The sequence below is a fragment of the Schistocerca nitens genome, chromosome 1 (genome assembly GCF_023898315.1).
Source record: "Schistocerca nitens isolate TAMUIC-IGC-003100 chromosome 1, iqSchNite1.1, whole genome shotgun sequence".
Classification (NCBI taxonomy): Eukaryota; Metazoa; Arthropoda; class Insecta; order Orthoptera; family Acrididae; genus Schistocerca; species Schistocerca nitens.
The window spans coordinates 1,049,758,720-1,049,774,894 of NC_064614.1; the positions used below are offsets into that span (position 1 = coordinate 1,049,758,720).

A 16,175-nucleotide genomic window follows, 5' to 3' on the forward strand; every position below is an offset into this window, starting at 1 on the left:
AAGACTGGCAGTCTTTACCATTTCTGCTAGCTGCCCGAAACCAGACAGAATCTGCTCCCATCCAAAACGACACACGTCATTGGTACCGCCATGAGTCACCACCTGCAGTTGACTGCACCCTGTACTCTTCATGGCATCCGGAAGCACCCTTTCCACATCTGGAATGACTCCCCCCGGAATGCACACAGAGTGCACACTGGCTTCCTTCCCCTCCTTGGCAGCCATGTTCCTAAGGGACCCCATTATGCACCTAACGTTGGAGCTTCCAACTACCAGCAAACCCACCCTCTGTGAATGCCCAGACCTTGCAGGCCGAGAAGCGTCCTCTGGAACAGGGTGGATGGTTGCATCTGGCTCAGAGACATCGTCAGCCACAGATAACGCCCGAAACCTGTTCGTCAAACGAACTGGGGAGGCCCTACGATCGGCCCCTCGGAAAGTTTTTCGCTGCCTGTCAGACTTTGGAATGATCTCCCACTTGACCACGGATGAGGGATCATCCTCAGTGCAGGCAGCACCCGGGGCGATCACAGCAGTGGGCCGATTGGGGGACACATGGGATGTGCTCGATGTCCCTTGCATCCCCGCGCTCGATCCCCCACAGTGACGCCCCTTGGCAGCAGCCTCAAGCTGTGTGACGGAAGCCAACACAGTCTGTAGCTGTGAGCGAAGGGTCGCCAAATCGGCTCGCATTTGTACACAACAATCAGTTCCTATCCATTACTGATGTCGCTCCTGTTTGAAGCTCGTAAAAATATGCTTTCGCTGACGGTCTAACATATATGTATGGCACCTCCATATGCAAATATTTTTATGAGCCATCTAGAAGATACCTTTTCTGAACATCAATACCTTAAACCGCTTGTCTGAATCAGATTCTTTAATGACATCATCATGATGTGGCATATGGCCTTCACTCTTTTCTCTGGGCCCACAATACCTATTCCCAAATCTATCACATGGTCCTTATGATGTTGAGCTGCCTTCGTGGGAACTGATCTCAATTTCTGTGGCTCTCCATAAAATCTTCTCATAATACAAATGTGCCAACAATCAAACAGTACCTGTGCTTTGACAGCTGTCAACTGTTTCTTGTCAGAAAATCCCTTCTCTGCAGCTTTGGTAACTATGGATGCTATCTGCTGTAGCAAGCAGGTTAAGTTTACTAGAGCCAGTTAGTGTTTCCTCAACTTGATCTACATGGCTGTTCTACCATACATCCATTGTTGAAGTCCATGAGTATTTTATATTTGTTGCATTTCAGTGATTGATTGAGAAAGATTTATTAAAGTAAAATTAGATGTTTTTACCTTTTTGTTACTGTTGTTTATATTCATAGTCGTTTGGTGTGTGTCCTATGTAGGTCTCATTTTGTAACTGTTTTCTTTGTATGGGAAATCCGTTTGTACAAATGCATGCGTGTGAAAAACTGGAAAGTTGTGAGCGTTGTCTGTCAAATAATTCCTGTGTACAAGTGAGTAGCATAGTTCTGTGACTTGTTACTCGGGGGTAGGCTTCTTTAAGTTTTGTTTCTGACAATGAGGTCCTTGCATTTAGAACAAAATACTGGGTTCTATCAACATAAGAGTTCTTTGGTCCAGTTGCATACCTGACATATTTTGTTAACATGTAGATATGTGTTGGAGTTAACAGTATAGCAGTATAAAACTGAACTGAAGGCTTTCCAAAAATGGGGAAAGACAAATCAACGTATACTCCAGCCTACTGGACTGAATGAATGAAAAAAGTGAACTGTTTTTTGATTGTAGAATGTGTTATTTCTATAATGTAGTCATTCAGTTGTCAAGAGAAGCATTGTCTGCTAGTGTTGTAAATGTTTCAGTACTTTTCAAAATATTAATGAGAGTAATGTAATTTTTTGGTGCTGTACCTGTATTGAAAATTTTCTGAAAAACTGAAATGTCAGACACTTTTTATGGGCAAAGGGATTTAATGATTCTAATACTTTGCTTCATTGGAAAGAGGAAAAAGGTCATTACTAGAATTGACTGTGAAGAAATCAAATTCTATAACTAAAAATCTTATCTACTTACTACATAAAGAAGGCGTCGAGTTTCAGACAGGAACAGTGAAAAGACTGCTAAACATTGAAGGTCACACACACACACACACACACACACACACACACACACACACACACACACACACACATAGCTGCTGTCTCCGGCCACTAGAGACCAGTACTCTCTCTCTCTCTCTCTCTCTCTCTCTCTCTCTCTCTCTCTGTGTGTGTGTGTGTGTGTGTGTGTGTGGGGGGGGGGGGGGGGGGGGGGCGTGTGCGTGCGTATTTCAGAAGCGGAATTTTTTTGTCCAAAAGCTTAAATGTGTGGCACTATGTTCATTGTGGCATCTCAGTGCCTCCTGAATGTGATGAGTAGCAATCTATCATTTTCATATGTTATTATTACATCCAGTGCTTTCCATTGTTTAAATACTGTATTGGCAATTTTACCACTTGCACTTGGACCAAAGTATTTGTGAATTACATCCTGACATTACAGCTTCAGTTTCAGTGAAACTGGAACTGCACAGTGGTAAATCAAAATAAGGATGCAATTCTTCACATAAGTGTTCCACTTTAAACAAGGTCTGACCATAACTGATTATTTGTGAGATGTTTTGCTGTTGCTGTATTGGCATATTGTATTGATGTAGCAACATTATGTCATGGCTGCAAATTGAATATTCCCACTTGAAAATGACTATCCCCTTGGTATAACATTATGCATGAATAATACTGATACAACTTACGCACAGAACGTTGTATACCTGGATTTATTGTAGATTTTTATACCTTGTTCATGGGACATAAATTTATTTTTAATATTTATAGCTGATATTTCAGAAAAAGCTGGTAATTTTTTGCTAAGTCTTGGAGTGAGAAAATTGAAAACATAATCTATTGCATGTATGAGGAAAGAGGTGTTACATATTATTCACATATATTTGATTGCATATTTCTGTTTTCAGATTCATCCTAAGGATGTCAACAAGTTTCAGCAAGCCTATTGCAACCTGCTGAGGGGAAATTTGGATGGACTGAAGAAACTTAAGAAAACGAAAACTAAAGCAAAAGCCACTCAATAATGTTGATGTATTTGTATATAACTGAAATATTGTGTTACTTAAGAGTCTAATTTATGTTTTCTATGAGATGTTCCTGACGTGTTAGTCTCTGAATGAAAAAGACATTTTTTGTGGAACTGGTTTTTACATTTTATTTAAGAGAATGGGTACTTGACTATAATATGTTGTTAGTACATTGCCTTAGCAGTGAGTAAAATCCACTTCCTTGAATATATCTTGTTGGAACATGACTTTATTCTGGAGAAAAGTATAAAATATAACAGCACAAAGAGATCATTAAAATGGATCAGACAATTGATATGTACAACTTATCTGGGCCTATAGTTTGAGGTTTGTAATTGCTATGGCAAAACAGGGACAAGCAGTTAGTGATTGTAGTTCAACGGACCTCTATCTTATTACTGAGTAAAAATGTGATTCTGTTTATTTCAGTTACATTGATAGTGTTGTATGCTAGCTAGTTTGACAAGGGGTTGTTACTTTTTTGGCTGTTATATAAATATGTGAGGAACACCACAAAAATGTAAAAGTGCCTGAATGCCTACAGTTGATGTTACAAGGGCCATTAGTACCATAATTTTAAATCCAGGAAGGAAAAGAGATATTGGATCTACAATTGACAGTTCATAATGCACAGGTTGGAATTACTGTATATTGTTTGATGCAACAGTAATGAAAATTTTGTCAGATGTAGTTGGAGTTGAGGAAGAAGATCAAGTTTCTCTTTTTTTCTGTATACTCTAACTTAAAATTGTTGAGAGCTAATGGGCCTCGCAGGGGTCTTGGTACTGTGAGGTTGTACATCAAGATTGCAACTTTACTTGGCTAAAACCCTACAGAAATTCACAGTGCGTGAAGGGGGGATGTGGGAGAAAATGGACTTGTTTGGATAATCTAACACAGTTTTTGATGCTTGAAAGATAATAGAACCAAATTTTGCATGTGAGGTAATTATGTAATGGGCTACAGTCTGGATTTTTTCAAATTTTTTTCTCAAAAAATTTGATCATGGTATTGTTGGAAATTTTCACATTTGCTGTCACACAAGGAACATTTTCACAAAAATGACTTTACTTACAACTTTCATATTGTGGTAGGTAATTCTTAGTAACCAGATAGCAAACATGCGGAACAGTTTCTTAATATCAGTTTTAGATCTCTTACAATGTATTTTAAAAAATTATGTGTATGAAACAAAGCAATTTCAATTTCACAGAAAAGTAAGTAATTTTGACAGAAATACACATAGAACAATTTTGTACCACAGGAAGTTGTTTTATACTATGAACAAGTCTGCAGCAAATTTCACTTTTCTATCTCCAGTTGTTCAGGGGAAAATGTTCCTTATGCACTGAAAAATGAAAGTTCCTTGAAATGCACAGAAAAGATTTTATAAGGATTTGGACCATTAACTAGTACCTTAATGATGACCATAACCATACATTTGGTCTTTGTGTATGTGTTTACTTTTTATCTGATGTTTGTGGCATGTCCTTATGGGTATATCCTTCACAGACAGTTCAGAACGTGCAACACACTCACAGTATCTCGTCTTCTTCGATAGATTCTCGGTGGAGCAACCTGCAACAAATCTTAGTCCAGTAAGGGTCCTTATTCTTCCAATGTTACCGTCATTAAACACCAGACATGAATCGTATGTGGCAATTTTAACAAGAGTAGATGAGCTAAATGTTGTTTTTGGGCATTTCTTCCAAATGAGACTGTTGAAGCTCTCAGTTGGGTTTTAGTTCCACCATGGGTACATTTCTTTAACAAATCTGAATTAGCTAGAAACTGGAATTTTGGCTTTATGGTGTTTAAGACTGCTTCAGGAAGACTATGTTTATGTTAATCGGTTTTGTTTTCGGCTTTTGCCTGCTTATATTTGCACCAGGATATATCACACAGTTCATGTACTTCATCAGTTGACAACTTGTGAAAAAATGAATGTTGTCTACACTACCTTCTGCATTGCCTTCAAATCTCCAGTGTTTTGGCTTATTGCTTTGCCATAATATGTTTGCAAATTGTGGATCTCTTTGTCAGTCAGGCATTGTGGCCCACCCAGTGGCTTTCCATCTTTTGAGTTTTATACTTTTTTGTTCTTGTTTCAGTTTCAGAAGTCGATTGCCCATCCTCTTCTGAATGTGCCCCACACACTCGAGCTTTTCAATGTTGCATCCATTTCCATATGGCTTGCTTTCTACAACAGATTTGAAAGCACTAGAACCTCCATCACCAAGATATTTCACATATCTACCACCATGCCTCATTTCGCTCTGATGAAATATTAATTCTTACTGGGTCCATGCCACCAGTAGAACCATCATAATTGTTGCTGCAAATTATTTTGGGGTTTATTTGCCATTGTCTCTCTTCTTCAGTATTGCCTAATGTCTTCCACTGTGCACAAATAGAGCAATATTTGGACATCACTTGCAAATCCAAAACTTTTCCTGTGTCAACATTTATAACTGATGAAAGACCGTGTAGGGAGGTGTGGCCCCTTTTCATCCATGTGCTATCACATGAAACACACAGTTCTGTAAAAGGGTAATTTACTTCTGTCTGAATGTCTTTTATTAAATAAAACTGCCTCTCTCACTGGTGCTGACAAACTGCTATTGCATTCTGTTTCCAAGGCGTTCAGAAGATGATTGTTTAACGTTGAGTACAAAGCAAATTGATACACCCAATTCTTAGCAGTTGATATTTTCAATTGAATGTCAGTGTGACAGCTGTCACAAAACAAGTGCATGTTACACGTAATATCATCTCTGTCATTGCTGTCATATAATCTTAAAGATTTATTGCCATGGTTACCACATGCACACAAATTTCTAATACTAGAACACACAGTTGCTATATCAATTATCCTAAAACAACTATTCACTTTGTCTTTAGTGGACTGAAACTCTGCACCAGTTCCAAGTTTCTTCTGTGAACTGCTTGTCATCTTAACTTCACAATTATCTTCTGCTGAAAAGTTGATTCGTTGGACCGTATGACAAGTTTTCACTGATTAGCCACCCAGGATTTATGCCGCTGACACAATGTTTTACGCTTCTTTGCGTTGGTTGTCGTCACTAATGGTTTTGGTACAGCAGCTCATTCATCCACGAATATTCGCTCTGTGGAGTTCTTGGTGCATAGTGTCGATAGATACGGGTCTCGAAGATGGCTTTTGAGTTGTGCAGTCAATGTAGCAGGCGTAGTTTTGTGTTATTTTGACACAATTGGTGTTAGCGTGCGACAATCTGTGTAATTTAGTTTTGATTTGCGCCCACTGCTACATTCACACGATGACATCTTTCCATGTTTTGTGTAGGCTGTCATGAATGTTGAAACATTTGCTCTTGAAACATTCAATAAGTTGGCTGTGTGGTTTACTGATACTCCAGCTAATCAGATCCTGAAAATGTGCCCTCTTTGGAACTCTGTTAGGTCTTTCATTGCACATCAACCTCAACCTCTAAACTCAGTTACGAAATGTGCACTACTTGTAAAAAAACTGCACTGATACCTAGTCCGTACTGAACACTAACAGACAGTGACTTTTGCCTTACCTGCACTGTTGACTGTGAAACACAACCATCCCATTATTACCATTGTTCACATTATTTTACCTATCTCAAGTATGTAAGATACAAATGAGAAGAATTAACAACTAAAATCTGGTCTAAAAAAATTTAAGGATTTAAACTAAAATACATACAGTAAACGAAAAATAAGTAGTCATTATCAGTAGCTCGTTACAGCTAAAGCTAGACAATCTACTCTGATGTTCTACTGCAGAGACACAAGCTGTCTACCAATGCCTTAGTGATGTTTTGGACAGGTTGTGGCTCAGCAAACTGAATCATCGCTCCTGTCCTATCAGCTTTTTGATTGCCACTCATTCCTGAATCACCTAGGACTCACATCAGGTTTATGCTAGTGCTTTCCTCTATCCTCGCAAGGGCTTAATGGAATTCTGCGATGATCTTTGATATCATTGCAGGGGCTGAAAGGGATTTCAGAGCCACGTGGTTGTATGAATGAATGATGCCATGATCCTTGTTGCACCAGTGCAGATTCTCCTCCGCACATGCTCTGATAGCAATGTTTCTGCCCAGACTACTGTGGCCGGCTTCCCTAGAGAGATTTTTAGTCTAGGGTGTACCCCCTATACCCCAGCCTCACCACCTTTGTCTGTTCTCCAAATGTTTGTAAACTAGAGTATGTCTTCTGAATGGTATCGTGCTTCCCCCACTGCTCCCTTCTTTCAGTTGTTACCATGAAAGGTTTATTGAAGCAGCTGGAAATTATTGTACATCCAGTCAACATTTCCCCTGTTGTTTCTACACTCCTGGAAATGGAAAAAAGAACACATTGACACCGGTGTGTCAGACCCACCATACTTGCTCCGGACACTGCGAGAGGGCTGTACAAGCAATGATCACACGCACGGCACAGCGGACACACCAGGAACTGCGGTGTTGGCCGTCGAATGGCGCTAGCTGCGCAGCATTTGTGCACTGCCGCCGTCAGTGTCAGCCAGTTTGCCGTGGCATACGGAGCTCCATCGCAGTCTTTAACACTGGTAGCATGCCGCGACAGCGTGGACGTGAACCGTATGTGCAGTTGACGGACTTTGAGCGAGGGCGTATAGTGGGCATGCGGGAGGCCGGGTGGACGTACTGCCGAATTGCTCAACACGTGGGGTGTGAGGTCTCCACAGTACATCGATGTTGTCGCCAGTGGTCGGCGGAAGGTGCACGTGCCCGTCGACCTGGGACCGGACCGCAGCGACGCACGGATGCACGCCAAGACCGTAGGATCCTACGCAGTGCCATAGGGGACCGCACCGCCACTTCCCAGCAAATTAGGGACACTGTTGCTCCTGGGGTATCGGCGAGGACCATTCGCAACCGTCTCCGTGAAGCTGGGCTACGGTCCCGCACACCGTTAGGCTGTCTTCCGCTCACGCCCCAACATCGTGCAGCCCGCCTCCAGTGGTGTCGCGACAGGCGTGAATGGAGGGACGAATGGAGACGTGTCTTCTTCAGCGATGAGAGTCGCTTCTGCCTTGGTGCCAATGATGGTCGTATGCGTGTTTGGCGCCGTGCAGGTGAGCGCCACAATCAGGGCTGCATACGACCGAGGCACACAGGGCCAACACCCGGCATCATGGTGTGGGGAGCGATCTCCTACACTGGCCGTACACCACTGGTGATCGTCGAGGGGACACTGAATAGTGCACGGTACATCCAAACCGTCATCGAACCCATCGTTCTACCATTCCTAGACCGGCAAGGGAACTTGCTGTTCCAACAGGACAATGCACGTCCGCATGTATCCCGTGCCACCCAACGTGCTCTAGAAGGTGTATGTCAACTACCCTGGCCAGCAAGAACTCCGGATCTGTCCCCCATTGAGCATGTTTGGGACTGGATGAAGTGTCGTCTCATGCGGTCTGCACGTCCAGCACGAACGCTGGTCCAACTGAGGCGCCAGGTGGAAATGGCATGGCAAGCCGTTCCACAGGACTACATCCAGCATCTCTACGATCGTCTCCATGGCAGAATAGCAGCCAATTTGCCTTCTGTACAGATAGAATTTCATCGAAGAGCTTAAGATTCCAGCATTTGTTATGCACATGTTTCGTCATGAACGGTAGTTAACACGTTTTCCTTGGACTGACCCATAGATTCTATTTCCTGCACCAGTTCTGCACAATGTTCAGAATGCATTGTGCCATTGTTTTGATCGTATTTTTATATCCTTGGCAAAAACTAACTTCTAGTAGTTAATTCTTTGATGAATTCATTCAGAATTAGATTCCATAGTACTTGGAATAAAAGCCCTCCTTCTGAATAGCCTTTGTTGGTGTTTATCATCATTTTCTCATTCATCATGGTGGCGTCTTACCTTTCGTGTACTCGGCATGGTTTTAGTCCACATGAATATACTTGTCTTAAGGCCATACACTTCTGACCATGAATTTGAAGCTCATACTGCTAAAAGCCCTCAATATTCAGGAAGATGCAATATCCAGGAAGAAACACTTCCTCAGTATTCAGCAAGATGCACTTCCTGAAAGTGAAGAGCTTTTTCCAATTTTCCATCAAACTGGTGAAGTGCTGTTTTGCAGGATTAACCTGGTTGGTATGTATTTTGGTTTGCATGTAGAGGAGTGTTTGTTTATCTCCTTTACCTAATTTACACATTAACCAGTACATTGATTTAAAAAAAAAGGTCCAATTGTGGTGGGAATGTTTCAATCGTTCAAGTCGCTGGGTGGAGATGGAAGCTTCCTGGCTGTCCTAGCAGCAGGAGTCATTCCTTATGCTTGGAGGACAGTGAACGTAGTTTCCCTTCCTAAGCCAGGGAGAACTGCTCATACGAGGGCTAAGGACAAGACTGATCAGTCTGACCTCCTTCCTCCTAAATGTTTTCCTAATATCTTTATGAGAGAGGAGTCAGTCTCATCCTCAGCCTTTGTGTGACCAGTTCTCCCTCGTTTAGGAAAGAAAACAATCTTCACTGCCCTTGAAGCATTGGGAATAATTCCTGGGCGTGGTGACTTGAACAGCTGAAACATTCCACCACACACTGGATTTTTTTTATTATTTTTTTTAACCACATTCTTTGGTTACCTATGAAGCAATACCTCCCAGGGATTGAATCTTGGTCTGTGTTATCTGCCAGAATGCAACGAGACAAGTGAGTTCTGAGGAGCACATCTAGCATCTCAAGTGCTGTCTTTGCATACCTACCATCCTCCTTACTTAGAGTGCCTCCTGGATTATTTGATATTCTTGTGAGGCCTTTACGCTTAATAGAAAGGCTGTATTTGGCAAGAGCCTCTCAAAATTTTAACCATTATCTTTTCCTACTTGCAAAGTTGGACAGTTTTCATACCTGCTTTTCTTGCAATTCCATGTTATTGTTTCCCCAAGGTACACTCCTGTTTGTGCACTTCTTGATGATTGAGCAGTTTTTTTTAAGTACAAGGTCTTATAATTTCATCCACATACTGTATTTCTTATCGAGGTTTTGTCTTGATATAAGGATGAGTCTGTGTCTTTTCTAGATGAGTACCAGCTTGTTTTCAGAGTATACCTGTAGGCCATGATCTGTTCGACACTGATTTCAACCCCAGACTTAATATACATGTGGCCAGACAAGGTTGGCTCCGTCACCATATGCCTTTGTTCGACCTAACTATCCATTAAGATAGATGCGAAAGTTACATCTTCCTTTCTTAAATTCTTGTAGATCGGTTCCCTACCACTAGTCGAGATCTCCCAATTTCTCTTAAGTATGTATTCAAGTAGGTGCCTACCTCTCCAGTTGGTGTCACTGCTTCTCCACACCAGTTTGTGGGCATTGCCATCACAATGAACCAACAGCTGTGAGCAGTTATCTACCTGTCTCCTCACTTCCTGGGAAGTAGGAGTATTGTCCTTGTGAGGAAGATTCCCTCGTGCCTTCTTCCTCATGCTGTCTCGTCGTCATGATGGTCAGTAAGTCCCGGAACAAAGGTCCACCATTGATATGTGTGAAATCCCATTCTTGGCATAAATGTTTTTTTTTTTTTTTTAACATAAATCAACTTCAGTTCCTCAGAGGCTTGAGATACTTCCTTTTTGTAAATAGGGTCTCTGTATCAGATTCACATCCACATCCTGTCTTCCCAGAATGTTGCCACTTACTGTTTTGCAGGTTTATCTTTTACACTTCCAGCCATGAGCTTGGTGCTGTGATCATTTCCGGCATCTTAGATTGTCCTGACGATAACCTCGAAGGACCCTAAATGCAGTTTCAGGTTCTGTTCTTGCATTGCCCTGAGGGATTCTTTATCGACCTTCACCAAGGGTTTGGCCATGTGATACAACCTTCTGATCGATTACTTTCCTGTCTTCTGCTCCAACCTTCTGGTTCTGTACCTGTACTTTCTCGAACAGAGTTTTAGGAGGAATGTCGTTAAGAAGCTTTGATACTCAAGTTGATATCTTCGCAGTCTTGAAGAACTCAGCCTCTTTCTAGACCAGCTTATTTGAGTTCTTGAGCTCTGCCATGAAGATATCTTGGACAACATCTCCTTAAGCCAATCCACCGTTCCCTTCCCCCCAGAGACAAAGAAAAGTGCATCTCTGACCCGACCCTCCTGCATTTGGAGCCTGGACTTACTTCCTCCCAAATGGTCTCTAAGACAGCCATATGAACAAGCTCCACCTGGTGTGAGGTTATGTCAGTCAGTGGCTATCATTATTGGGTAACCACCATTCTAAAGACCAAGATTGCAGTGCTATGTGTCAGTTTCCCTATTTATTGCCTCGACTTTTTCTGGGCCTGTTTATCCTGAGAATTGGCAGTATCAGACTCCTCCCTTCTTCTCTTGTTCCCTGTCTTAGAGGTAGAAGGGATCTGATATCTGCTTTCAGTCTGAGACAGTATTTTTTGAAGGTCCTTTATGTTTAAGAAGCCATTCTTTATCTTCCTGTTCTTTCTGTTCTGTGAGAAGTTTTCTCAAAGGATTTGATCCTGAGCTGGTCCAACTTCTAAGTGATGTTTACTACTTCTTGGACTGGTCTGACACCTGAACCAGTTGCCTAAACGATTTCCATCACTTCCAACACCGATAGTGGTTTGATGTTTCATAAAATTCATCACTTTTGTACTGTTTTCTGTGTCTTCCATTTTGGTTCCGTGAGAACTGGGGACTTACGAGGTCAATACCAGAAGACAACTTCCAAAGTGCCTCACGGTCTTTGACACAGATTGCATTGTACTTTGGGTTGGGTGCTTAGGGAGTTTGGGAAAGGCTATGGGAATGGGTTTTGGAAGAGATGGGCATTGTGGGACACACTTTGTCTGGTCCACTTACCAAGACTTTCACAGCGTGAGAGATCCTTCCCATAGCTGCGCTACAGTTGGCCTAATCCTAAGCTTGAATGAACCCACAAATCTCTCTGCCTCCACGGTCAGATGGTGTCCCCTGGAGAGTGAGTTTTTTAGAAGCACAGCCTCTCCTGAAGCAGCGTATAATCTTCTCATCTGAGATAAGTCGTAAAGAATTAGCTGCTGTACACATGGCAACAGTGTGCACTTATGTATTTAATAGTGTTACACTGTTGAAGTGAGTCAGTTTTACCAGTAACCAGGTCTTCATTTAAACATTGTTCTATATCGTCACTTCATGCACACACATTTGCTATCAAGTCAGTCTTAGCACATAGTTCCGGAAATGAAACAACAAATAAGCACAGGTTATTCTAATCTTTTCACACTCCCCCCCCCCCCCCTCTCTCTCTCTCTCTCTCTCTCTCTCTCTCTCTCTCTCTCTCTCTCTCTCTCTCTCTCTGCCCCCCTCTCTCTGCCCCCCTCTCTCTGCCCCCCTCTCTCTGCCCCCCTCCTCTCTCTGCCCCCCTCCTCTCTCTTCCCCCCTCCTCTCTCTTCCCCCCTCCTCTCCCTTCCCCCCTCCTCTCCCTTCCCACCCCTCCTCTCCCTCCCCCCTCCTCTCCCTTCCCCCCCCTCCTCTGTCGTTCCGCCCCTCCTCTGTCGTTCCGCCCCCTCCTCTGTCGTTCCGCCCCCTCCTCTCTCCCTCTAGTATCCAGTATAGTGTTAACTCAGGCCTGTTTCTGGTAGAGATGCAATTTTCATCAACTGATAAACAGTTTGTAAAAACTCAGTGATTAATGGTTTTAAAAACTTGCTCAAGTGCTACGTGGATCATCGCTTTTAGACTCCTGCAAGTTTGCAGTTACGACTGCACAGCACGCCACGCGGAATTTGTGCACCCCAAAAGAAAGTCTCAGTCCTCATTAAAGTTCCGAAGTTGTATAAAGGATTCACCACAATTCAGTCTTAACGACAATGACTAGAGCTCCGCACTACGTGACTACTCGTCACAAGAGCTGCCCACATACTCTTCTTGACTTGGCCTTATATTCAGTTCATATAACCTGGTACTCTCCCTCAGTGAACTGATCCCAATTCCAAAAACAGTTTACCTGAAATTACAAAATAATGCATTTTCAAAAAGTCAATAAAAACAAATTAACCTCATCTTTAATTGTCCTTAGGAGTGAAATATATTTTACATTTGCGAAATATCAAATAATGGCTGTCTTACATTTGTTATGTTCCCACATAACTCACATCAAGGCTGCACAATCTGATTTCCATGCTCACTCAGTTACTCATGGTTTCAATGAATCATACTCCACATAAAATTGTTGAACTATATGAAAAAAGACGTAAAATAGTTGCAAACTACGGCGTGCATACATTTTATTCAACATGTAATTTAGTTTGCGGTATGTTCTATACGCGTGCCATTATTGCTGCTGATGTGGCGCAGACGAATAGCGAAATTCTGTGTGACACACTGAAGTGTCGGAAAATCGATGCTGTCGATGGTCTTCTGAATGGCTGTTTTCCGCTCAGCTATTCCTGTACACCTTGTCCTTAATATAGCTCCACAAGAGAGTCGTGTGTGTTCAGATTCAGAGAATATGGCGGCCTCAGGGTACCCCAGAGGCAGAATGTGCTCCTCGAAGACATCAAACACTCTCCTGCTTCCATGGGGTCGAGCTCCATCCTGCATGAACCACATCTTGTCGAAATCTGGGTCACACTGGATAATGAGGATGAAATCAACTTGCAAAACCTTCACGTACTGTTCGGTAGTCACCGTGCCATGAAGGAATATTGCACCGATTATTCCGTGACTGGACATTGCATACGACACAGTCATCTGTTGATGGTGAAGGGAATTCTCGTTCGCGAAATGCGGATTCTCAGTCCCCATAACGCGCTATTTTGGTTATTGACGAACCCGTCCAGCTGAAAGTGGGGTTAATCGCTAAATCGAAACATACAGCGCATGTTAATTCCCATCATGCCCCGCGGCCAATCGTGCAGTTTGAACATCCTAATGCAAACCATTCGGAAGTTATGACGATTTTATTTCATTAGTTCAATAATTGTCACCCTGTATGTACCTGTGTATCACTTGAAGAGCCACTTTATTCACATGTGAATATATCTTACTGTCAGTTTGCGAAAACACTGTATGGGGCCATGACACATTGCATATGGCAAGGAACCTTGTCAGATTCCCCACGTCTCAGTTTCGTTGTATTCACTGTAGGTGAGGGCTAGGCAAAGTGGCCATACGGGTGCTGGGGGTCATAAGGTGCTGGCATGGCGCTGGAAATGCTTTAACTTATTCTACCTGATCCAGTCACCCCGTGAATTCTAATCTGTCTGCCACTCCTAGGAGTTGTAACAATTTTTGTGAATTTTAGTTATCCTAATGCGAGGTAAGCGGTCAGTTTGTATAGTTATTGTGGAGAGAGAATGTGACTTATGTCTTTTTAATGACTGTTTCATAGCTTGAATCCACAATGTTACTTTTGTTACAGAAGATTGTCATGTTGTTAGAGGATATACAAGCTTCTGTCCAAAGGCGTCAATGCGGGCAAAGTGCCCAACTCGGCAGTGGATTCTAGCCACTTCGTGTAGAGAGAAACGTAAAAGCAGCGACCAGAAAGATGGCTCCGTGGTCATTAGGCCTACTTGTAGCAAGTCCTTATAACAGTGACACAGAAGTGGCAAATAAAGAACGACAAGAAAAAGAAAGTAAAAAGAAGAAAAACCAGACATCAGCCGTCGCAGAAAGGTAGTAAAAATGAGTACAAAGAGAGCTCATTTTGACAAAAACGGTGAATACAGAGAGTGCATGTAATTCGAAGAAAGATGATCAGTACCATTTGTGCTCCTTCGTGGCCCACCATCTTTGTAGTGGAGTTGAGGGACAAAATTTGCCTTTTATGTGTGAAAAGTATAATTCGAATCACATTTCATAGTAAAATATGTTTAGTTATAAGTGAAAACAGTTTTTATTCGTCATTTCCGTGTTTTAAGCTGACCACTTTCCCCACACATGTTCGGGCAAAATGGCCAGTTTGGCACTTTGTGAAAATTGAATTGTTTAAAGTACTTAATTTGATACTAAGGTAATCAGACTACTCGCTACTACACTTCATTATCTGCACCCTACAATCGCTCATTTGTATACATTACCACTCAGCTTAAAAAAATAGGAATATCTTAGCGTGGCCACTTCGCTCGGTTCTCCTCTTCTGGTTTCTGCATTTACTGTGCACATAAATTGAGCCATGGCGCCATATTTTACTTCGCTCGGGTCTTGTCGGGCACCACTGGCTCGAGTTTGCTATCAATTTACTATTTGTTCAGTAAGTGTCTTTGGTCTAAGTCGGCCTAGGAGGAAGTGTTGGCTGTGTGGTGTCTCGGGGTGGGAAGACAGTTGGTCTGAGACAATTGCACGGTTAGAGCAGAGTTGTTTGTGACATCGGGTTCCTGTGTGAGAGCTGAGATGTGCTGTTTGAGCCAAGTTGGTCTGCGAAAGCCGCACCCGTCCGACACAGGAAATCGGCTGCTCGACGAGTGGTGTGTGGGGCGTGTCGGTGGGTTGGTGGGGTTTGCCTTCGTCGCGTCCGCTAGCTAGTGCGGGCCTCCGGCTGTGGAAAGGGGCAACTTTGTGGCCATCCGATCGTTGGTTAGTGATACCGAAGTTCATCGGGTTTTATGGACTGCCCCTTCACGTTGCTCGCAGCCTGGTTTGTCTCATGGCAAGGCATCTCTTGCATCCTTGCAGCGCCGACACCTTATACAAGATTTCTGAGTGTGGCTTCATTTGACTACAGTAGCATGAAAAGAGTAACCCTGTTGTCATATTTCTTTAAACTGTGGCCATAAGATTTAAATTGCAAATTTCACCTGAACTCTTGCATATCTGGTCTTTTCAAATGGTTCAAATGGCTCTGAGCACTACGGGACTCAACTGCTGTGGTCATCAGTCCCCTAGAACTTAGAACTACTTAAACCTAACTAACCTAAGGACATCACACACACCCATGCCCGAGGCAGGACTCGAACCTGCGACCGTAGCAGCAGCGCGGCTCCGGACTGGAGCGCCTACAACCGCACGGCCACCACGGCCGGCATCTGGTCTTTTCTGGTTATTATTATTATTATTTCTTTACTTTCTCAGA

The 16,175-nt window shown here is 42.7% G+C and overlaps 1 protein-coding gene across 1 annotated transcript in view; it reads left to right on the forward strand.

Annotated features, from left to right (window-relative positions):
* LOC126197278 (signal recognition particle 14 kDa protein) overlaps positions 1 to 3,224 on the forward strand; it is a 41,857-nt gene extending 38,633 nt beyond the window's left edge. Inside the window, exon 4 of the mRNA XM_049934629.1 lies at positions 2,992 to 3,224. Coding sequence (XP_049790586.1) covers positions 2,992 to 3,108 — 117 coding nt within the window. The 3' untranslated portion in view covers positions 3,109 to 3,224. The remainder of the gene's footprint in view (positions 1 to 2,991) is intronic.
* The last annotated feature ends 12,951 nt before the right edge of the window (positions 3,225 to 16,175 follow it).